Raw genomic sequence first — 21469 nt, 5'->3', positions numbered from 1 at the left:
TCTCGTTGCTAAAAAAATTCACTAAGTACAGTATTCACGTGAAATAGATTATTTCATTGTTTTTAATTTTCTCGATTCCCATGCCAGATGCATAGCCCAAATTGACAAAGGCCTCATGTAACCAATTGCACGATAAAATTTATTTTCAAAAAGTGCTTCCGGCGTTTCGAAACCCATTCCAATTTTTTCATATACAGTTCTATAAACTCCTTCAGCTGTTTTGAAACCTTCTTCGATCATGCCCTTTTGTAACATAAAAAAAAAACAGAATATTGAATCATATTAGATAAATAACACATTTTTTCTCCACTGCTTGAAAACGGAACTCACTTCGTGTATCATGAGAGCCGCCAATCCATATGTAATTCCGGTCCACATTTCTTCACTTTGCAATGTCTTCCGGTCAATCGATCCAGTCGGTAAGAAACCATTGACAGCACCTTGCTCACCATTTTTGTACTTTTTGACATTATTTTCAAAAATAACTTTAAGCGCAGATTTAACTCTGTCCTCGGGAAAAATCTGCCGAAAAAAGATTTTGAATAAAAATTATATATCAATGCAACTTTTACAATCAAAATATTTAATTATTATAATTTTTTCTTACTTCGTAATTAAAACCAGATGCCCTCAAAAACCAATGGCCGCACAGTTGATCGCTCATTATCGATTTGCTGTGACCGGAATCGCTGCTATCAAAATTGTAATATTGTCCTATTCGATAAAATAATGTGTTTATTACTTTTTGACACGAGTCAAACTTTTTTTGTTGTAATATTATTATATACATTACCATTCCAAAGTTTCTCCTGATAAGCAACCTTTCCCCTTTTCAAAATTTCTTCATACTTTTTGGCATCGGCATCATGTCCAAGAAGTTTGGCCATTTCTATAGAACAATGAAGTGCAGCCAGGAATAAACCACCGCAATAGGCACTATATAAAGAACAAAAGCAATAAATAGATTGAATTTTTTATACTGTCACAACAATGACACAGACGTGTCAAATCTTATATAACCATGTGACATTACTCGACAAAAAGATTAATAAATTTCCCGTGCGAATTCATCACTTCTGCATTTTGGGCTGCAGTTTATACGTGATTACTTAAAAGGACGGAAGCTCAAAAAGCGCTTTCGACCCCTAGATTGCTTCATATTAACAATCTAATAATTTGTGGCCATTACCTTGGACCCTTCATGACCCAAGTGTCATAAGTTTGATCAGGGAAACCTCCATTTTCAATTAGACCATCGCCATCTTCATCCCAGGTCAGGCATCGTTCGAGAATCTAATTAGAAGGAATATTAAACTTTAATTGTGAAAAAAATCACCTTGATTTTGCGCATAAGTACACAAAATTTTGTATCCTTCTCAACATTCTCTATTTTACATTAAACAAACCTGTATCATAGTAGGCCATAAATCCTGTAACAGCTGTAAATTCCCTGTGATAACGTAATCTCTATAGCAGCTCAAGATAAATTTTGGATTGAGATCCCGCCACTCGGATACGTCGTGAATCGGATATGAGTTAATTAGTTTGAATGGTTCCTCACCTGTTAAAAATAAATCTACTTATAAAAAGTATCACAACACGCATAGTCTAGTGAAAAATACAAATCAAATTTTTTCGCTAAAAGAATTTGACAGCGAATAACATACAGTACGGCTAAAAATTCACTATGAGTACTACAAGTGTCATTTTGCCCTTTGTTCATCTGCATTCAATTAGAAAAAGCCATAAAACAATGCCAAAACCATAGTCAAGTATCACATTTTTTATTTGTATAATATTATTTTTATTAATAGTCACCTACCAGGATCACCCATGTCATGAGGTACTGTTCCTTTCAATTTACGTGCCTGTATTACACCCTCATACAGGGTTGTCCATCTGGTCTCAATTTCCATGTGAACGTTGTCACGAAGTTCATATTGTATACAGTTTTGAAGATGCGGCCATAATTGGACCAGTGCAAAAGCGGCATAAAAATGTACGTCATACGTATTGTACATTCTATATTCTTGACCTTCAAGATAAGCGAAGCGACCATATTCGGATCTGGATTAAGTAATGGAAACAAAATGTTTTTTTTTTAATGAAAAATGTATTATATATAAACTATAATATAGTTAAAGAATTTTACTAATGCAAAAGTGGAGTACAAATTGGATTTCCTTACTTCAAAACTGATATGGAAGTGTACTGTTCTGAGTACTGTAGTGCATGTTGCAAATATACTTTTTATACTTTTAAATCTAGTGAGAAATTTCAAAGATTTAACGTGCCGTTTCAGTACTTCCAGATATGTTATAATATATAATTATAAGATATAGTCGATCCACAAATTCAAAAGATTGAAATAAATAAAAATTATCTAAGGCTCTTCAATTCTATTTTTAAAAAACTAAGTTAAGCAATGGATGGAAGATTAAAATAAAAATTGCTATGATTTACATTGAATGTTTTTCATTAGATTCTTATACATTTACTTGCTGAGAAACAAGAGTGAAGGATGAATTAAGTTGTCATCTGTTAAATGGTGTTCTTATCTTTACTAATCTTAAAATATATGACATGTAACAAAATTGAGTCAAGTCTCTAATAACTGCAATGTTAAAATTGAACAAATTATCTTGGGCCGGATTTACATTCTGGCAGTTCCTCATGAGTACGCAAGATGTCACTAATGTGCAAATTCCACTGAAAGGAAACTTTTTCTCTCGCAAAACACCCACTGGATGCTATTTTACTTCGTACAATTTAGCAAGTTTCATTTACACGGTTCGCGGGATTTCGCCAAGTCAGATTAAAGCACGGACAAAGTTAAATCGAGCGCGAAAATGTGCCAGTTTGATATTCGTTATTTAACAAAATCTTATAACGAAAACCGCATGGGACATAGCACTGGAAAATTATTAGATTCTCTGAGATTGTATCAACAATTTTGTGTGTACGTTATTAACACAGCGGTAAGAAATATTGCAGAATAAAATCTGTATTTTTTGTACCGTGGATCCGTGGCTGGAAAATTGTCAGTTTCGTCGCTCCTTAACCAAATTGTACCACCATCAGCGACGTAATATAGCTCGTTAAAAAGTGCACTCTTGTACCAATCAGGTAGTTGCTGATCCTCGAGGACGTTACGTTGCCAATTGCATATTTCCCTTTCCCACTGTCGATAATTGCTGAGCGCGTACTGAGAAATCAATGGAGCAGCTGATCCTTCAGGTTCGTAAAAAAATTTCGTATAATATTTGAGATATTCGCGCATCTTGTAATGAAAATGTATCTTTGGCATGTCCCAGACTAAAGAGAATTCGAGTACACTAGTGCTGCCATCTTTGACCAATGTACGGGCACTAACTGCAGCAGCAATTGGATGTCCTGAAAATAATACGAAAAATCATTGACAAATTTTATCTAGGAACTTTTGAATACAACAAATAAATACGCACCGGTTTTCGGAGAAGCTCGTAAAGTTTTCTCTTCGAATTTTCCATTGTCCTCAAGTTCGCGCCATAAGCTCTCGCCATTACTCATTGGATCGAAACTGAGAACACGAGAATTTTCAATCCCATTCTTCGCCCGTGAACTTATGGCATACGTACAATTCATCTCGTGAATCTTTTGATGTATCATGACACCAGAGACATTATCAGTTTCAAAATATTCAGTCCATTTGTTCACTAAAATTCATTCATTTTATTTCATCAGTAAACGCAACAACACGAAACGTAAGTTAAACCATTTTCTACCTTCGTTATCAGTATTATCACCAGTGCCACTTTGAAATGTAAAAGTAATAGCAATATTCAGATCTTTTCCTGAATTATTAATCACGTCCCAGATAAATACTGCACACGGCAAGGAGCTATCCTTATAATTGTGAGGAATAACTGGCGACACTTGACGGCAAATCAATTTCACGGAAACTTCATCCAGATCATACTCAGTCCAGGATCTTGGATAAAGTGATGTATATCTTGCTTTAGTGCCATCGAAATGCCATTTCCACGACTTTAATATTTTCGGTTTCCTGATTCAACATAAATAATTCTTTATAAGTATCCGTGCAGACGTCAAGTACCAAATAACGCTTGTAACTTTATAAAACTGAAAGGGACCATTATAACCTAAAAATAGACGCTCACTTGTGCGTGGACAGTACTTGATGATAAATCGTGTTGCCTTCGACATCTCTAATGGTTACTATGAACTGGTTTGGTATTATTGTATGGTATTGATACTGTCCAGGACGCAGTGCATAACGGCAAAATTCACCCCTAAAACCACGACCAATAGTCCCGCCACCGATACCGCCTATCGGAGCACCTATAAAAATGATTTATATCGTTTTATGGCCCGCGTTGTCTTTAACGACTTCTGCTAGGCTGTCGGTTTTGTTTCACTGTGATTCCACTTTTTTATTTCCAATTTTTTATATTATTTTTCTTTTTTGCTAACCCCTTCTGATATCTTTTATTTAGACATACTACCATTTTTACACAGTATCTCGTATAAATGACGGCCACTCTTATCAGCACAACTCACCGTACATCTGCAAGCCGATTGGCATTTTCATATAATCCATAAGCGGTATACGACCATCCTTTACTATTTTATTATAGTACGACCAGTATCTGAAAGCCAAAAAATTCACGAATAATCGTATTAGTTTACTTCAACTCGGAAGTAGACGCGCGGGTGTCTGAGCTCTCTCACCCAATGCTTTTCAATTGGAGTACAATAAAAGCGTGACCATTTCCAGATTAAGAGAACTAAAATCCTCCCACAGTTATTTTGAATTTAGAGTCATGAAAATCGTTAATAACACAAACTTTTATTTTTTACTTTAGAAGTATACATTTGTTCGCGAAGATATAGTCACGTCAGGATTTCGTTACTTATCCAAGAGCGAGTTTTAATTTCAAAATTGCTTTCGTTAAAGAAACAATAATATCCTGTACTTAATTTGAAGTATATTTAGATTTCATGCACAGCAAGTACTATACCATTAGCAAAATACTAGACATCGTCAGCTATATTATCTGTGCAAGCAGAAGAGTAACGACATTCCAATAGAATAAATTATTTGTTCATCGCCCTATAACCCATTAGAGCGACCGTGCCGCTCAAATCGCGCGCAACCTAATCTTTCGCGTACAGACATGAAAATCCGCCTGTTAGTTATACAGATTTGGTCTGGGAGACCACAGCCATTTCGACTTTGAACGTCTCGGCGGCTAATTAATATTGCATTCTTTTTTGTAAGACAAGTTTGAACTATTCTGTGTCAAACTAAAAGGAAAATTGAAGAAGTCTTTAAAAGTTTCTGAGATATACGTTGTAACGTGGCGTCCGCGGGACGGCCCACCAACAACACAAACGACCTCCGAGACCGCGTTAATTGTTAGAATTGTATAGAGTCGCGCTTGTACATGCCACCCAACTGTACTAGTATTCCTAGATAGAATAAATCGCAATTGTTACAGTTAAATCCCACCGTATTATTTATTTCGGAAAGGTCGACTGATTCCCCTCTACTATGGTTTGATTAAGAGCTAGCGGGAAGAACCGGTCGAGAGCACTCGCGAAGTTGACCTGCTGCGGATTAGAAATGGCGCCCAAAGGATCCGCGGAGCACAGCATTGGGGTCATCGAAGTGACGTAGACCAGGAAATGTTATAAAGTGTTTAAAAAAACAAGGGTGCCAAGTAGAACCTTGCAATTTGCTTCCTCATTATTTTACTTGGTTTTTTCTATCACAATGATGCAAAGTAGAATCTTACACTTTGCTTCTTGATTCTTTTCCTTCGTTGACAAAGCCTCCACTATGAGGAAGTTTTTTGATTTATTTTCGCGAGTTATGTACAGTTGAACTTTGGTACTTACAGGAATAAAAAATAAAAAATGTATAATCTAAAAAAAACTAGCCACGTTACACACGGCTATGAAACACCGTAACAAACACGGTTGCATCATATTTTCATTATGTACAAAGTTTTGGCTCACTTCCTTAAATTTTGCGGAAGCTGATGCAATAACGATAATTTTTTGAAAATTTCAAAACCACGTAAAATCTGAACCGCTTTAGCGATCTTGTCGAAATTCAATGCCAAACAACATTGAACGTATCTTCAGTTATGAAGAACTATTTAGCTAGATCGTCGAAACTTTACGAAAGTTAGAGCGACCACGCCCTTTTTTCAAAAAATTTTAAATGACATAAAATCTGAATGGCTGCATATATTTCATTAAAAGTCGCAACATTTAAAAAGGGATATCTACTTTACTTGCGTGCCACATTTCAGTCCAAACGTTCTAACGGTTACTGAGTAAGAGGCAATTGAATTTTCGAAGCCCTGCACACACACACACACACGCGCGCGCGCGCGCGGACACGGACATTTTTTCTAAACTACTTTACAACAGTATGGAACAACACTTCCATTCAATCTCTTCATCATTGTTACTTTTTATTATATCAAAATCGTCATCATTATCAGTTTCATTATTAATTATCTGAAACATCTCGCCAACAATGTTCTCTTCTCGTTCATATTGATTACTTTTTTAACATACAACGCCAAGTTGCGCCAAGTCGAACGGTGATAGCATGAGCTTGTAAAGCGCATACAATCCAACTTCAACGGGGTATACAACTGCTCATAAGCGTGAGCGCTAAAAGCCCATAAGCGCCCAAGTCGAATGCACCCTGTGATTCGCTTGGAACATGGAGTGGCGATGCTCACGGACACCACTCGCACACGCGATTTCTAAACTTGCCGCGCAGTAGCGGGGGAACACTCGAGCAACGAATTTCTTAGAATCCTATTCCCTTACTGTACCTAACGTTAGCTTATAGCGAGATAGTACTGCACTCCAAATGGTACAATTTGTCGCATAGGCTATTTTTTATAATTCCCGGTCTGGTCGTGGAGGGACTGAGGACGTCGCACAAACATTATAGAATGAACAGTCAATTATATATATGTATATCTGTCAAATTCGTTTTACTTTTGATACTATCATGAATGATATATTTCATATTTTAATGATTGAAAATTCAAGATGACCGTTTACGGTTTCCATTTCTTTAAAAACTTTTTATTGACAATATTTATGAACTACCATTTAAAATGTTAATTGAATTTGTACAGATATATAGTATAAAAAAGTATTAGACCTACTTATCTAATAATTTGTTTCTAACGAATACTTTTTAATGGATGTTTCCATCATTTACGTTATAGATGGTTATCAATAGTTTTGTATTAAGCTGTGTATGTACATTGTACATACAATAAGATATCAACTAAGTTATCCATTATTTGCCACCTTTGTTCCCAGTATCTTTGATAATACACAAATAGACAATATTCCATAGAGAGAATATCACTTGTAAAAGACTAAATTACTATTAAACGACAAAATGTTTTTCCACAAGCAATTTGCTCACTAATGCATAAAATTCTATTAACGTATCAACTAATTATTATGTTCAACGTTTGATAAATAGTAGAATCGATACGGTAGCAGACGCCAATATAATCTCAAAAGTAATAAATACATATACAAGCTGACAGTAGGGCGTAGAAAATAAATGGAACAAAATACATAAAGTAATTCAAATGTTTCTATTACATGACTTACCTTAAACCCAGTGGTAAAAGATGCGGCAATTGTCGTAGACGCGGTCGCTTAATTGGTAACCATTTCTCTGGAAATTCATGGTCGAGTCTTACTTTAAAACCATATTTCGCAATGTCGTTATCAACAGAAAGTTCGTTGTTCGTTGGTAACTCCATTTTATTAACGTAATAGTCGACACTATTGTTGCCAAACACAGTTTATTCGCCTTTTGACTGATCACTTTGCAGAAGGACCTAACCTATCACCATAGCACACAATCTTGTTTGAATTAAAGATTTTATGCTGTGACTTCTGTGACTTGTATGAATTATACTTTGACTAGTTCTGACATACGTTTCATTTTAACAGATAAGCTATCTAGCTTCACAGCCATATTCCTCCCTTCAAACAAAGGACCATTGACTACTAATTCTTTATCGTATCACTTGATACATCGAAGTAATGTTATCTTATCGCTTCTCATATGCATCCAACTGTAGTTAGATTGCAAATATGGGACAAGATTCTATAATCTTCCTGTCCAAATCTATCTGAATTATATAAATATCTTTACTTGATTTATATTATCTTGTTTAACTTCTTTATCGATGAAATTAAATGTATTATAAACTTGTAGCATCAACATGAGTAATGCCATTAGTATGAACTGGTTAAATTCGACTGAAGGAGAATCTCTTTTGCATCATTTCTATAACAGATCTACCAATAAAAGACGGTTTTATGGTATATTATATGGTCATGTTCTAATAAATAAGATCAAATACTACTTCATTGTATCAATTGTATAATTTTACTTTTAGGTATTCTCGAAAGGCCACCATTACCATCTTCCATTGAAGAAGTTACATACAAGATATTTATAATTGGTAGATCAGGCGTTGGTAAAACTTCAGTAGTATCTCGTTTGGCTGGAAATGTTGGATATAGTGGCTATTTTGAAACTAATGGTATCAAAAAAACAACAATATATTGGCCAGTGAAAATTTGGGACAAAGTAGTCCTCTTTAAATTACATTTCTGGGATACATCTGAAAACAGCATTAAGAAGTACAATCATATTTTACCAGTAAGTTTGTATGTATTAGGATCGCATAATTGATACATTGCAAAATATCTTTATTCCTTTTTGTTTAAAAACAACTTCTGTAAATAAGTGTCATTTTACACCAGGCGTGTAAAGATAAGGTGGATGCTGTGTGTACCGTTTTTTCCTTTGATGATGCGAGTAGCTTCAACGATGTACCGCAACTTATGAATTCTATGAGTGCCATTGCAGAAAAACCTGGCAATATTGTAATTGGAACAAAGTAAGTAAATATTTGTAACAAATTTAAATCAGAAGCAAACATAACTTATTATCCTATGTCTTAGATACCGTGCCTGGTCATCACTAGCTGTAACCGACACTCAAGTTAATGAATTTGAAGAAAAATGGAAAGTTAAAATCATCAGAATTGACACCCACAAATCTGTCACCAGACCAGAAATATTTGATTGTTCGTATCAATTAAATTGGATATGTGAAACATTGTGGGACAGAGACCAGGAATTTATATCCAAACAGGTGGTACAAGTATAATAAAATTAAGAATTCTGATAATGGATGCTGGAGATATTAGGATTGAAGTAAGAATTTCATTCCTTACATCTTTGACAGTGAGTATTAATACATAATATATCATTAAAATAATAATTACTATCTACATTAATTTAAAAATACTAAAACATACCAAAACTCAGTCCTGTATGAACACTATGTGGAAAAGAAACACACAACTTAGAAATCCAACTGGATGAAGTAAACGTAAAATCTTATCTATCCAGGTAGCATACATCTTGAGACCTTCATTTATTTCAAATTCCAACATTATATCCTAAAATAATAAGCAAAGATAAATTTAATTTCTCTATTCCATTTGTTATTGGTATAATTAACGCACCTCTTTGTTCACATGGAATGTATGTAATGTGCTTACTATGATGCTTTCCAATAAAGGTAATAAAGTAAAAATTGTACATATTCCAAACCAGATATCAAGCGCTTTGATGCAATCGATACAAATTACAGTACAGCTGGTTAAAACATGGAGATAAAGAAGACCAGCAATTGCAAAAATACATAAAGTGACACGCGAGTTTATTGCTGAAATGATAATTAATAGTTTAATAATTTATAGTAAAACTTAATTAATCAACATACCTGACCCTTCCAACCAAAAAACACTATATGATACAATAACCAATATAATACTGGGTACCATAGATGTTAATATAACATGACGGCTGTTTCGAGAAATGAAAAATTCCGCTACTAAGACACTGAAGTTTCCTGAATCTCGATAATCAACATTTTCGTCACTTATTATTTTAAATAATTTAAATGATGTTGAATTTTTCATATTCTTTACCATCACTGCTTCATGCATATCCCATTTTAAATTGACCTCGTCCAAAGTAAATCTATCTGCAAATAATTTCACTAATTTTTAATAGTTACACGAACACAGAATGAATTTGTATTGTTAATATAATTTACAGACAATTTACATATTTTTGACAATTTTTACTTCACAACCAAATAGCATATAACTTGTGAATCTATTATTATTGATATCTGATCTTGTAATTCTAGAATATATGTATACTAGTTGATATTTACGGAATTGCAGGAGAATATCTTGTCAGGATGTCGACCAAGCGGCCAGGTGAAAACGAGATGGAGTTAACTACAACGTCGACATTCTGACAGGATGTTCTCCTGCAATTCCATGTGTATCTACACAGCCGACATTTCACATTACTTATTAGTTGATATTGTTTACTTACAGGAGCTAATTTTGAGAATGCACTTTTGAGTGTCGAAAGGATATTTTTTCATGTCCATCGAACAATCTGACTTTACAGAATATTTTTCGCTATATATGACACTCCCATTTGAAGTACCACGCCAAAATTGTGTAGAATCTTTGACAATAGTCATATCGGTAGTAGCAAACGTAATTTTTGGTTGCCAAATAGCACCCATTACTGCCAATTTTCTGGTCTCGTCATCCGGTGCTAATCGATGATCCTGCCACTTTTGCGTCATTGCCAATTGATATTCAACTACCTATCATTTAAAAAAACAATGCAAAATTCTTTATCCATAAATCCAATTGAATTTATAGACTTTTTGGTATACCATAGTAGTCGGATCCAAAATTGTCATCTTCTCCATTGTCAATGACACGTTGACAATTGTCGTTACTATAAATAATCATTCCATATTTTAAAAACTGCACACTACAATTTTCTACAGAAAATGTATATCAATTACCAGTTTCCTGCAACAATGGTCGATTTATCGAAGTTTGATACATTGGTTGAGTCCATTGTCTCAATTTGGAATTGGATAATTTGCATGGACTTTCCGTCAGAACAAGGGAAAGGCTAAAGTTAATTAAAACGTATTATTTTTGTAACAATAATTTTGTTTTAGAAATATACTTACATTGCAGAAAATATCACAAATCGCAGATATTCCAAAGATGACATCACAAATAATAAGTCAAGTAGATAAAAAAAAAGAAGTGACTGGAACTTTAACTCAGATCAGAATTAAATCAAATATAAATGTATTAAATTTATTTATTTTACATAACAATCAATTGTAACCGTCTAGTAACTGCCACGTTTTGAATCTTACTCAAGTAACTGAATATTCATATAGCAATATTATGATGTCATTGACTGTTCATCAGTGCCTGCATTACTCATTATAAAGTTTATATCAGAGTAAAAAACCAAGAACAACTAATCTATCTCGAACCCGTTCCCGTCGTTAGAATATATTGAAAAATACCATGATACAATTTAATTAAACCAGTCGCGTCGTACCTAATATACGATAATAAACCATGTTTCTAAAGTATTAAAAGGAGACTAGGATAAGCTTAAACATTAGGAATTAGTTTTTTTTTTTTTTTTCTTAATTAAGATGGACTTAGTTTTGTCATGGGATAAACTAAGCTATATAATCCCACTGCTGATGAGATGAAACCAAGTAGACCAATTACCCCAGGACTGAGTCTGGTATATCCTAGAGCTGTCAGTGGAATAAAAAGGTCACACCCATTTTTGACAAAATCTACTAGAACATCTTTATGATCTTCGACCCGGAGAATATAGTAACACTGTTGCAGGATATTATTTTGTAAAGTCAGACTTGTTCTGTTACGTGAAGACATGCTTTTACGTTCTATAATTTGAACAATCTCATAGACATCTCTGACAAGGTTCATGATTATGGTCATCAACCAGTACCTGTTTGCTACATTGGACCATTTTTCAATATTGACCTGAAAAACACCAGCTCTACCTATCCAGATAATATGATCAGCCAGAAGGAACAAAGCATTTGAAATCTTGGACATTGTCAAAGTCACCCTCACTATTAAGTCTGGATACTTCATAATCTTCAATGCAGAGTATAATGAATCCAAGAATGTTCCCATGCGTAATACTGGAATCAATAAGATATGAATGAACGTAAATATCAGATTTCAATATTTAAAGGTGGAATATTTTAAGAAAGTGTACATTTTCTAAAAGAGCTAAAGGTATATTCCAAACTTTTGAGAACATCAATGGAATGTGTTGAACTATGACCATTTTGTGCATAATACCAACAAGCTCTGCTCCCATACTGCAATAATCTGTCAACAAAAATTAGTGCAATTGTATTTTTGCCATATTTATAAAAGTCATCGTTTGATTGATAAAAATTGATCGACCGTGTTTATAATCTAGGGATTTTTCATATGACGCGTCACAAAGTCTAGTTCCAAAATAAGGAATGTGGCGTCGCTCGACATGTCCTATTCTCATATAGATCGAACGACTAACCTGATTATTTTATCTCTTCCAATAGTCTGATTGTTTATTTTAATCACCGTGTCCATAATGCCGCTTTTTTTAGTAATTGATACTCAATAAAATAGTTAAAGAATCTAATGAAAATTCGTAGTTCAAAATCGGACAATTTTTGAAGCATTAAGAGTAGCGTAAATACTCTTTACCCCAGTTAGCCCCCCTGACAGAAACTGATCAGATCAGGTCGGTTCTCCGAACGTCCGTCGTCTTCGTCACGAAATTTCGCCACACGTGGCGCTAGTAGCTTTCTTCTCATACTCCGGGCAGAGATGAGTAGGGAGATTGCCAATGAGCCTGTTTTTGGTGTTCTCCATTTTTTTCTGGTTTCGGCGCGCCGCTTTAGCGAAAAAAATTGAGACCACCAAAAACAGGCTCATTGGCAATCTCCCTACTCATCTCTGCTGTAACCGTGATACTATTTCACTCACTCTCTGTAGTATGTTGTCCTTTTCAAATTAAACTGCGCATAGCGCCACGTACAGGAGGACAGAGGAGTTAAAATCGCGGACAGAACGAGAATATTTATTCGGACAGTGCCGAGCGTGTCAGGAGCCTGGCCCCAGCTAATCATATCACAATCAAATAATGATGATCAAAATTTGTAATGAGATTTGTAGACAAGTTTATATGAAAAATGAATCAAATTAATTTACACTGAGCGTTGGAGAACCTAATCTAAATGTAAACAGTCGTGATATTAGGTTCGAATGCTACGAACACGAGCTCATTGCTTTAAGCCAATTGCCGAAGAACCCGCCGTATATAAACCAATCAAATAATGTTTGTCAGAATAACGTAAATAAGTCAAAGATTGTTATTGGCTATTAAGTTGGCGTCGTTTCCTAATCCCGCTCTCCTTGCCAATCACGTGATTTATACTACGTGACTCGTTAATGCAACTCTGTTCAGCCATATTGTGTGTGTAGCGCGGGTCTCTGACGCGTGTATGGGCTTCTCGGAGCGTTTTCTTTGAGTAAAAAGTGCGCGTACGTGGGTATATCGCACGATTTTGTGTAAAAATGGATCCCGCGAAGTTAAAAGTGGTTGAATTACGTGCTGAACTATCGCAGCGTGGTCTAGATGCGAAAGGAAACAAGGCGGTTCTCGTCGAACGACTTCGTAAGGCGTTGGAAGAAGAAACTGGCAATCGTGAGTAAAATTTTACATGAGAAAATGTATTCATATATATTTTGCAAATATTTATTTCAAGAATTGTCTCGCACTCTTTAAACTTGATTTATCTTGTTTATATTTATGGATTTAATCATTAATCATCGATGCCTAGTTGTTTTAGTATCCTTGTTTCATAGTGAATGGCGCGAAATTCCCTATGATGCGAAAGGAGGTCACTCCTCTTCGTTCGTTAACGACTGTAGTTCAGCTGATTATTTCATTGGAATTTAAACAAAAATTCTGTTTATTTTCAGACCCAGTTGATACTACTATCACTGAAACGGATACTGAAGATACTGGAGATAGTTTAAAAGAAACAAGAGAAAAATCACCAGAGCCTTCAAAGACAGTCCCGACGCCAAAGACTCCAGTCAGAGGTGCTCGAAGTTCTACTGCTACTACACCAGTTAAAACACCTTCCAGGGCTGCTGCTAAGACACCGTCTACACCAGTTTCTGCAAAACAGCCTTCTCCTGTTAAGACACCAACTCAAGAAAAACCCCAAGAAATTGAACCTACAAGTGCTGAGTCAGTTATTGAGAAGCCAAAAGAAGTAGAAGACCCACAGTTATCTCCAGTACCTGCAGAAACATCTGAACAAGAGCCAGAAAGTTCTTTAAAATCTGTAGAGGCTGATATACTGCCGGCAAGTCCACAGAATGTTTCACACAATGAAGAAAGTACAGAAAAATCAGATGCTAATGTTGACAGAGAAAGTCCTGTAAAGTCAACTGATCACGTTAAAGATATATCCGATCTACCAGATATAGTAGAAGACACAGGAGAACAAAAGTCAGAAATGGTAGAGGAATTGCAAGAGGTAGTACAAGAATCTTCAGAATCTTCAGCAGAAAGTTCAGTAAAAGGTGAACAAGATGATAAAGATATAAAATCAGAACCTATCCAAGAGGAAGAGCACTCGTCTTTAATGGAAGAAGCTTCGATACAGGTAAAAGCTGAGGAAAGGATGGAGGAGGATGTTCCATCATCGACGGAAGTTACCAAAGCTGAGTCAGATGACATTATAAAGAAAGAAGTAACTGAAGAACCAGTGGAGGAACTTCCAAAAAAAATAGAAGGAGAAAGTTCTGTGAAACGAGAAGAGGTTAGTCATTGTATATAGCTATAATTAGTCGTTTTTCACTATCTTTGCCAAAAGTTATTGTACATGCATGGATTTTTCTTAAGGATGTAGAGATGAAAGAGCAAACAGAACGAGAGAGCGAAGTTAAAGATAGGGATCGCAAGGATCGTAAAGATCGGAAACGAAAGAGATCACCAAGTCCTCGCGAAGAACGTCACATTACACCACCATTAATACGAGCTGAAGATGAGCCAGAGTTCGACGAAGATGCAGTGCTCCTATCGTGGTGTAAGTTCACACAAAAAATTATTCACAACCCAATCCTTATTGACACACAAAACATTCAATCGCTTTTCAATGTTACAGATGACTCTGATCTGAATCTGATGATCAATAAGGATAGTTTTTGTTCAGCAACTCCAATGCATAGTGATGGTTTTTGTTACATTTGGGCCGGTGCCAGAGCATCCTATGGATTCACATGTGGCAAGGTCTACTATGAAACTAAGATTATCGAACACTGTCCAATTAATCTTCAAGATGAGGAGAACTCACATGTTCTCAGAGTTGGTTGGTCTGTAGCGCAAACGTCAATGCAACTTGGCGAGGAAAAGTTGAGTTACGGATACGGCGGCACTGGGAAAAAGTCCACCAACAACAAGTTCACAGATTACGGAGGAACTTTTACTAAAGACGATGTCGTTGGCTGCTTCTTGGACATGTCCAACGACGAGAACGTCATCATATCTTACACCTTGAATGGAGAGAATTTGGGCGAGGCCTTTACCATTTCCAAAGCGGAACTCGGTGAAAAGGCTTTGTTTCCTCACGTCTTATCAAAGAATTGTTCGTTCGCGTGCAATTTCGGCCAGGAAGAAAGTTGGATTAAGGGCATTCCTGTAGAATACGTACCTGTCGGTACTGTCGAGCTCAAAGACAGAACGCCTGGACCTAGACGACCTAGCAAGAAACAAGACTGCGAGATGATTATGATGTGTGGTTTACCTGCAGCAGGTAAAACTTTCTGGGCCAACAAGTATGCTGTGGAACATGCAGACAAGATGTACAACATTCTTAGTACCAATAATCTCATCGACAAAATGAAGGTGAGTTTTTGTATACAATTATTAAATTATCAAAACTATTTACTACTAAAGACTATGCAATGGTGAAATAAGGTTAGCTAAAACTGCATGTATAAATGGCACTAGTAACAAATATTTTTTAAGCGAAATGAAATTGAAAAAAAAAATTAATGTTCTTTAATAGCATTTACATATATGTTTCTCGTACTAAACAATTTTTCACGATTTCTTTTTCTAGGTTTTGGGTCTACCTCGCAAAAGAAATTATCATGGTCGCTGGGAGGTACTAATCGACAAATGCACACGGGCCCTTAACAAGCTCTTGGACGTCGCATCGATCAGAAGACGCAACTACATCTTGGATCAGGTGAGACTGAAACTTAAACCATAAATCAAACTATCAAGGATTGTTAATTGCATATAACTAGCATATTTGCATAAGTTGAATTATGATATATCTTGGTCTACCTTACTCAAAATAAGAGCAAGGAATTATCAAGTCGTTCTTGATATACTGTTAGAAGCCATAAGGAATTCGCCTCCAAGATAATCATAGAAAATTCCATTTTGAAAATTTGAATGTCAAAGTATGAGTATTAAGAAAAAATGTCAGAGAACTCTTTGGTAAGTTTGGCTGTGACTTGTACAAAAAGAAAAGTAAAAAATCGTATTGGAAGATCTGGTGTGTAAGCAGCCTGAATTTCGTAAGTAATCTCTGCTAAATTTTTGCTTTATTCGGGTACGTTTCAGCATCATCATTAATTCCAGTCGTGTACTCGAATTGCTAAATGTAGTTGATTAACCACTTTTGTTGTGATTTACAAAAGTTGTTGTTTTAACAATTTGGTTATTCGAATATTCACAATCTGAAATACTTTACGACAAACAGGTACGATTATTTTTAAGCTATTTTACCGTATTGGGAACGTCGTTATAGTAACGCTAAATTTCAAGGTAAGTTTCATTATGGCTAAGGACCTTTAGTTAGGAAAAATGAAGAATTCCATTAAAATTAGAAATGTGGACGAAATTATCATACAATGATAACATCTAATAAGAATTTAAGTTTTGCTCGTGCAGCAATGATCAATCAAATGTGAATAGTTTCCGAAAATCGTTTATTGAGTAACGAATATAAAAAAAACATGCAAATGATATTTCCTTCGGAATTACTAGCTATAGCACTGCCATCGACTTTTGAAACATGAACAAGAAAATACCTGCTTTGAATTGCACTTAAAAATTGTTTAATATTTAATAACCATTAAAAAAAAAAGTTCCTTACGATGCTTCAAGTACCAAGAGAAAACGATTAGATAGGCACTTCCTGGTAAGTAAATTAGCATTAGTAATTAAAGGAGAAGCGAAAGATAAGAGCGCTTATGTCGCTTTTAAGGAAAAATGAAAGAGTTAATCGAGGAAGCAAAAGAAATTTCGTGGCAAGGAAAACATCTACATACTTTTCTATATATACCTATATATATTATGATGTATTATTAATTAAGCGCCCCCTCCATCGAGACTTAATAGATCTAATTAATAAATGGATTAATTGCCCGAATGACCAAGTGGTTATTCTCCGCGTGCGCGCATGCGCATCGCGGCGGCGACGTCTTAGAAAACCGATTGCATCATTGCAAATTCTCATGAAATCTGTATTTTCTATGGAACCGATACAGACAAACGTATATCCTTCCGCACAAAGGCGCAAAATGAGGCATTTCTATGGATTCCATCGGAGGGCGGTAGTTGTAGTACCAACGGATGAAGAGTTCAAGTTGCGCACCGCGAAGCGCGAGGCGATCGAAGGCAAGGATGTTCCTGATACCGCGGTCCTGGAAATGAAAGGTTGGTCCCTAAAACCCTCATCGAGAGCACATGCGCACCCTCTACGAAAATAACTAGGGTGCGTCTCTCGACGAGCCTAGCCACCAATTGTCATATTGTGTTGCCACAAGGTGAGCTTCCCAGGGCTTATGCGTTCCGCCCGTTGCTGATGCTCAGGATACATTCTAATATCATCTCACTTGACCCAAACAATGAGTAACGAATAATCTGGGAAGCTGACTAACCTGATGCATACTCTTCTTCCTTCCTTTTTTCTTTTTTTTTTTAATTGTCCTCTCTGAGAGGAGTGCTCATTGTTTGTTCGCTGAGATTTACTGAATGTCTTATTCCGACCTTCCAGCGAATTTCAGCTCGCCATCTACTGGTGAATCCTTCGACGTTGTCGAGTGGTCTGACCTGCCAGAAGACGAAGCCAAGAAGATCATTGAGAAATATAATAAGGAGGGAAGGGATGCTGGGTTTGGACAGCAACAGGTGAACAAGAAGCCTAGATTCGAACGGAGCGACAGTCATAGGGATAGTCGAGATTCGAGAAATAGTAGGGACTCCAGAGATAGCAGAGATCATCGCGATCGTAGAGGATGTAAGTATTTTTTTCTTGGTTTTGTGAAGTAGTAACACTATAGATGGTTCTGCACTGTCATTAAATAGCTTAGTCTCTGTAGCACTCATTCTAAAATGGCAGTATTACGTTAAATGTTCACAGGAACAAATTTTAATCATACTTGATTGTTTATAGATCCTGATAGGAATAGAAATTCAGGTTGGCGTGGTGGAAGCAATTCAGGATGGCGGGACAGGCAGCAGCGTGGTGGTCATATGAGACACGGCGGAGGCTATGGGGGACCTCCTAGTGGCGGTTGGCGAGGAGGTGGTCGTGGCGGTCCAAGTGCCACGCCATCATCTTCACATCGTGGAGGAGAAAGAAGAGGCAGTGGAGGTGACAGAAGACCAGGAAATGATAGAAATCGACAAGCAGTTTCGCGACAAGGAAACTGGGCTCCTATGGGGTATACCATTTAAAGTTATATATAGTTGTATATGGTTCCATAGTTTTTGTTCCTGCTCATCTAAAGGTTTTTTTTAAATATATACTCTATATTCGATTGTTCTTTTTTTTTATTTTTCAGGAGCTACCAAAGTTCACAGCCACAACAAGGCCACTGGAGCCAACCAGGTAGTAGCTGGTCAAGTGGCAGTGGTGGACAGTCACAACAACAAAATAACTGGAGCGGCCAACAGAGCGGTTGGGGTCAACAATCTTCTTGGGGAAATTGGAAAGGTTACGGTCAAGGAAGTTATAATCAGTCTGGGTACGGTCAGCAAGGCTATGGCAACGGAAATTGGAATAACTGGAACTCACAGTATTACAATCAGTATTGGGGCCAACAACAACAACAACAACAACAAAGTGGACAGACAACCACAGCTGGTGGCCAGGCTGTAAGCAAACAATAATCCACCACAGTAAATCTTACTAGAGTGGAACAGAAAGTAAGGTATAGACGCCACTGAATAATACTAGTAGAATTTAAATTATTAGTTGATCTGAATAAAACAAAGGGTTTCGATGCACCTTAACTGTACTAGAGACTTGATTTTAGCATAGCTAAGTATCTTCAATCAAATAAGCAAATGGCTCCTGTTACAAATTTCTTTACACGTATTTAATTCTATTAGCAATTAATATTAGTATATCCTAGATACTTCAGTGAAAATAAGGTACACTTAGCGCGAGATTGACCGAGTCTTTTGACAAATTTTACGGCATTCAACTGGCACTACATACTTAATAATATATTTCAAAGGAAAACAAAGATCTACCGTAACCTACAGAGATATCGGCAAGTCCAATATCTCAATATATATTTTTCTATAATGGTGTTTGAAATCTTAAGTCTCACTTAACCTAACCTAACTTTCTGATCCTTGCTCATGTGAAGGATTTGTAATCTCATTGTGCAGCTTCGGACATCTATCAATAAGTCTAATCTTGGCGATCTATCCTGCTTGCAGACAACAACAACGGGAGGCACCGCAACAACAGTTTCTACCACCAACACTGCAGCCAGTTATGGATATCCCCAAAATTGGCAGGGATACACTCAAGCTTATACATTTCCGGCTCAAACAGCAAGCGCAAATTCTCAGCAACAAGCACAGCAACAGAAATAAAAAAGCTCCAGAAGCTGTTGTTGGTTGCTTGAACCATTACCGAGTACGACAGCGTTAAGCTTTGAACTTGAGCAAAGTCAAAGACACAAGGAGAACGGTGGGATTTTGTCTCGTGACTTTTTTTTCAATTTTAACCATGGCTGACGCCCACGCAAACGATCGTGACATGCCCACTTCGTTATCCTCAGTGATCAAGGTCTTAGGTTCACGCTGTGCTAAAGTGGGATATAAGGACATTCTGCATGACGAGTATTTGACCCTCGTCAATGCTTGCAATCGCTGAGTCGTTTTTCGAAGAGGATCTTTTGTCTGATACAGAATTTCCGGTGGCATCGTTGCATCCACCATATTTTTCTGTTTCACGTGTGCATTTTCTACTTGTCCATCGGGATCCATTGTGGAAGAACAAAGGAGATGCATGTAACCATATATCATAGAAAAAGAAAAGTGAACTGTGTGTATCATATTGAACAGAAGCCCTTGAGAATTTTCGCACGTTATTGCCAATTGTCTTTTCGAATTCAATCTGCGGATGTAATTTTGATGACTTTACCAACTATCAGAATTTCAATTTTTTTTTTGTAATATCTATATCTACATGTATACAAAGTAGATAACGCCTCCTTGATCTCCTCGTTATGATCTCGTGTTCTCGCAGAGTATTTTTGTCACTCCTCTCTGTGTCTCTATTCATTATCAAATGATAAACTTTGTACAGATTATAGGCAACAATGTTATCCCGATAATCGGGCGACGGAGCCATATATCGCGAAATTTTTTTCACGAGAAAAGAATGATTATATAAAGACAAAAGATAAGTATCAATAATTAAAAAAAAGAAACCCTTAGAACCTTTAAAAATGAACCGGAAGTAAGTTTGGCAAGGGCATGTGAAGCCCATTGTGGGGATCTTAATGCCGATAATTATGAAACGTAAAATACAAAAAAAAAGTATGTGACATATTTTTTAAGAGATCCCCCCAAGGATATATTTAAACAAAAAATTACTTTATAGACCTGTATAGGCGTATACGGTTAAAACTTAATTGCTATGTATGATGCTACCGCCGCGAATATTTCTTTTATGACAGAGAATTCTCTCGCATTCGTCATACGATAATAATAAAAAATAACAAAGGATGCTAATGATGGAAAAAATAAAATAAAATAAAATTAAACTTAGTCGTCTTGTGGTATCATTAGTACTGCAATTAGCTAGTTCGCACTTTTTCTACGTACAGCGACGAACGGAGAACAAAGACGAGAAAAGAGTAAAAGCGAAATATTTAAATGAGAAACAAGGAAAATTTAAGTCTAATGAACTTATTTGTTGATAAGAATGTACAAACTCATTAATGAAAAATAAATTTAAAAATACACAGGTAGCAGTTACTTATTTATTTTTTGAATTTTATAGGGAATTTCGTTGAAATTTGTGATAAAAATATCTTTGAAAGGGACGATAATCTGAAAATTTATAAGTGGTAAGGAATGTTACATCTTGAGTTAAGAAACTTTCAGATTCAGTTTT

At 36.0% G+C, this 21469-nt stretch overlaps 5 protein-coding genes across 16 annotated transcripts; 2 read left to right on the top strand and 3 right to left on the bottom strand.

The window, feature by feature from the left end:
• Positions 1 to 33: 33 nt before the first annotated feature.
• On the bottom strand, positions 34 to 7873 carry LOC107272453 (non-lysosomal glucosylceramidase). The gene is made up of 13 exons (XM_015749627.1): positions 7663 to 7873; positions 4561 to 4649; positions 4161 to 4341; positions 3765 to 4045; positions 3465 to 3695; positions 3018 to 3393; positions 1823 to 2067; positions 1407 to 1561; positions 1190 to 1293; positions 794 to 936; positions 608 to 714; positions 331 to 522; positions 34 to 243 (listed from the first exon to the last, which is right to left on the bottom strand). The coding sequence occupies exons 1-13, from the start codon at positions 7815 to 7817 to the stop codon at positions 49 to 51; spliced, it is 2454 nt and encodes an 817-aa protein (XP_015605113.1). The 5' UTR covers positions 7818 to 7873; the 3' UTR covers positions 34 to 48.
• On the top strand, positions 3610 to 9266 carry LOC107272520 (REM2- and Rab-like small GTPase 1). Of its 9 annotated transcripts, none has more exons than XM_015749766.2 (5): positions 7370 to 7631; positions 8279 to 8385; positions 8463 to 8736; positions 8817 to 8969; positions 9034 to 9266. In XM_015749766.2, the coding sequence occupies exons 2-5, from the start codon at positions 8286 to 8288 to the stop codon at positions 9239 to 9241; spliced, it is 735 nt and encodes a 244-aa protein (XP_015605252.1). In that variant the 5' UTR covers positions 7370 to 7631; positions 8279 to 8285; the 3' UTR covers positions 9242 to 9266. The 9 variants fall into 9 exon arrangements, with proteins under 9 accessions (XP_024946286.1, XP_015605252.1, XP_015605236.1 ...); XM_015749750.2 differs by having other exon boundaries at positions 7371 to 7717; XM_015749759.2 differs by lacking the exon at positions 7370 to 7631 and adding an exon at positions 7680 to 7803.
• On the bottom strand, positions 8762 to 11289 carry LOC107272502 (glycine receptor subunit beta-type 4). Of its 2 annotated transcripts, none has more exons than XM_025090480.1 (8): positions 11153 to 11289; positions 10979 to 11091; positions 10844 to 10908; positions 10489 to 10771; positions 9863 to 10141; positions 9603 to 9805; positions 9393 to 9536; positions 8762 to 8944 (listed from the first exon to the last, which is right to left on the bottom strand). In XM_025090480.1, exons 1-7 carry the CDS (start codon positions 11194 to 11196, stop codon positions 9399 to 9401), a joined length of 1125 nt encoding a protein of 374 aa, XP_024946248.1. In that variant the 5' UTR covers positions 11197 to 11289; the 3' UTR covers positions 8762 to 8944; positions 9393 to 9398. The 2 variants fall into 2 exon arrangements, with proteins under 2 accessions (XP_024946248.1, XP_015605205.1); XM_015749719.2 differs by having other exon boundaries at positions 9863 to 10126.
• Positions 11290 to 11584: 295 nt separating this feature from the next.
• LOC107272539 (peroxisomal membrane protein 11B) lies at positions 11585 to 13337 on the bottom strand. Of its 2 annotated transcripts, none has more exons than XM_015749785.2 (3): positions 13002 to 13337; positions 12241 to 12356; positions 11585 to 12163 (listed from the first exon to the last, which is right to left on the bottom strand). In XM_015749785.2, the coding sequence occupies exons 1-3, from the start codon at positions 13142 to 13144 to the stop codon at positions 11634 to 11636; spliced, it is 789 nt and encodes a 262-aa protein (XP_015605271.1). In that variant the 5' UTR covers positions 13145 to 13337; the 3' UTR covers positions 11585 to 11633. The 2 variants fall into 2 exon arrangements, with proteins under 2 accessions (XP_015605271.1, XP_015605281.1); XM_015749795.2 differs by lacking the exon at positions 13002 to 13337 and adding an exon at positions 12547 to 12891.
• Positions 13338 to 13467: 130 nt separating this feature from the next.
• LOC107272440 (heterogeneous nuclear ribonucleoprotein U-like protein 2) lies at positions 13468 to 21323 on the top strand. Of its 2 annotated transcripts, none has more exons than XM_015749606.2 (10): positions 13468 to 13722; positions 14001 to 14851; positions 14935 to 15118; positions 15197 to 15936; positions 16154 to 16282; positions 17595 to 17763; positions 18104 to 18346; positions 18503 to 18773; positions 18894 to 19206; positions 19780 to 21323. In XM_015749606.2, the coding sequence occupies exons 1-10, from the start codon at positions 13593 to 13595 to the stop codon at positions 19936 to 19938; spliced, it is 3189 nt and encodes a 1062-aa protein (XP_015605092.1). In that variant the 5' UTR covers positions 13468 to 13592; the 3' UTR covers positions 19939 to 21323. The 2 variants fall into 2 exon arrangements, with proteins under 2 accessions (XP_015605092.1, XP_015605100.1); XM_015749614.2 differs by having other exon boundaries at positions 18894 to 19262; positions 19780 to 19915.
• The last annotated feature ends 146 nt before the right edge of the window (positions 21324 to 21469 follow it).

This window comes from Cephus cinctus, unplaced genomic scaffold (genome assembly GCF_000341935.2).
Source record: "Cephus cinctus unplaced genomic scaffold, Ccin1 Ccin1_scaffold0087, whole genome shotgun sequence".
Lineage (NCBI taxonomy): Eukaryota > Metazoa > Arthropoda > Insecta > Hymenoptera > Cephidae > Cephus > Cephus cinctus.
Note: the sequence above shows the minus strand (reverse complement) of the source record. Positions and strands in the feature narration are given on the sequence as shown.

Excerpts from the sequence above, each read along its gene's own strand:
- LOC107272453 (XM_015749627.1), bottom strand. The coding sequence starts at position 7,817 with ATGGAGTTACCAACGAACAACGAACTTTCTGTTGATAACGACATTGCG. Across the intron at positions 3,394-3,464 it reads ACGAGCTTCTCCGAAAACCG|GACATCCAATTGCTGCTGCA; the intron begins GTGCGTATTTAT and ends TATTATTTTCAG. Across the intron at positions 715-793 it reads TCAGGAGAAACTTTGGAATG|GACAATATTACAATTTTGAT; the intron begins GTAATGTATATA and ends TTTATCGAATAG.
- LOC107272502 (XM_025090480.1), bottom strand. The coding sequence starts at position 11,196 with ATGTCATCTTTGGAATATCTGCGATTTGTGATATTTTCTGCAAT. Across the intron at positions 11,092-11,152 it reads TTTGTGATATTTTCTGCAAT|CCTTTCCCTTGTTCTGACGG; the intron begins GTAAGTATATTT and ends AATTAACTTTAG. Across the intron at positions 10,909-10,978 it reads ACCATTGTTGCAGGAAACTG|TAACGACAATTGTCAACGTG; the intron begins GTAATTGATATA and ends GATTATTTATAG.
- LOC107272520 (XM_015749740.2), top strand. The coding sequence starts at position 7,774 with ATGTCGTTATCAACAGAAAGTTCGTTGTTCGTTGGTAACTCCATTTTA. Across the intron at positions 8,386-8,462 it reads CAATAAAAGACGGTTTTATG|GTATTCTCGAAAGGCCACCA; the intron begins GTATATTATATG and ends TTTTACTTTTAG. Across the intron at positions 8,970-9,033 it reads AATATTGTAATTGGAACAAA|ATACCGTGCCTGGTCATCAC; the intron begins GTAAGTAAATAT and ends CCTATGTCTTAG.
- LOC107272440 (XM_015749606.2), top strand. The coding sequence starts at position 13,593 with ATGGATCCCGCGAAGTTAAAAGTGGTTGAATTACGTGCTGAACTATCG. Across the intron at positions 13,723-14,000 it reads GGAAGAAGAAACTGGCAATC|ACCCAGTTGATACTACTATC; the intron begins GTGAGTAAAATT and ends GTTTATTTTCAG. Across the intron at positions 15,937-16,153 it reads ATCTCATCGACAAAATGAAG|GTTTTGGGTCTACCTCGCAA; the intron begins GTGAGTTTTTGT and ends TTCTTTTTCTAG.
- LOC107272539 (XM_015749785.2), bottom strand. The coding sequence starts at position 13,144 with ATGATTAGCTGGGGCCAGGCTCCTGACACGCTCGGCACTGTCCGAATA. Across the intron at positions 12,357-13,001 it reads AGGACAACATACTACAGAGA|ATTATTGCAGTATGGGAGCA; the intron begins GTGAGTGAAATA and ends TTTTGTTGACAG. Across the intron at positions 12,164-12,240 it reads CTTTAGCTCTTTTAGAAAAT|TATTACGCATGGGAACATTC; the intron begins GTACACTTTCTT and ends TATTGATTCCAG.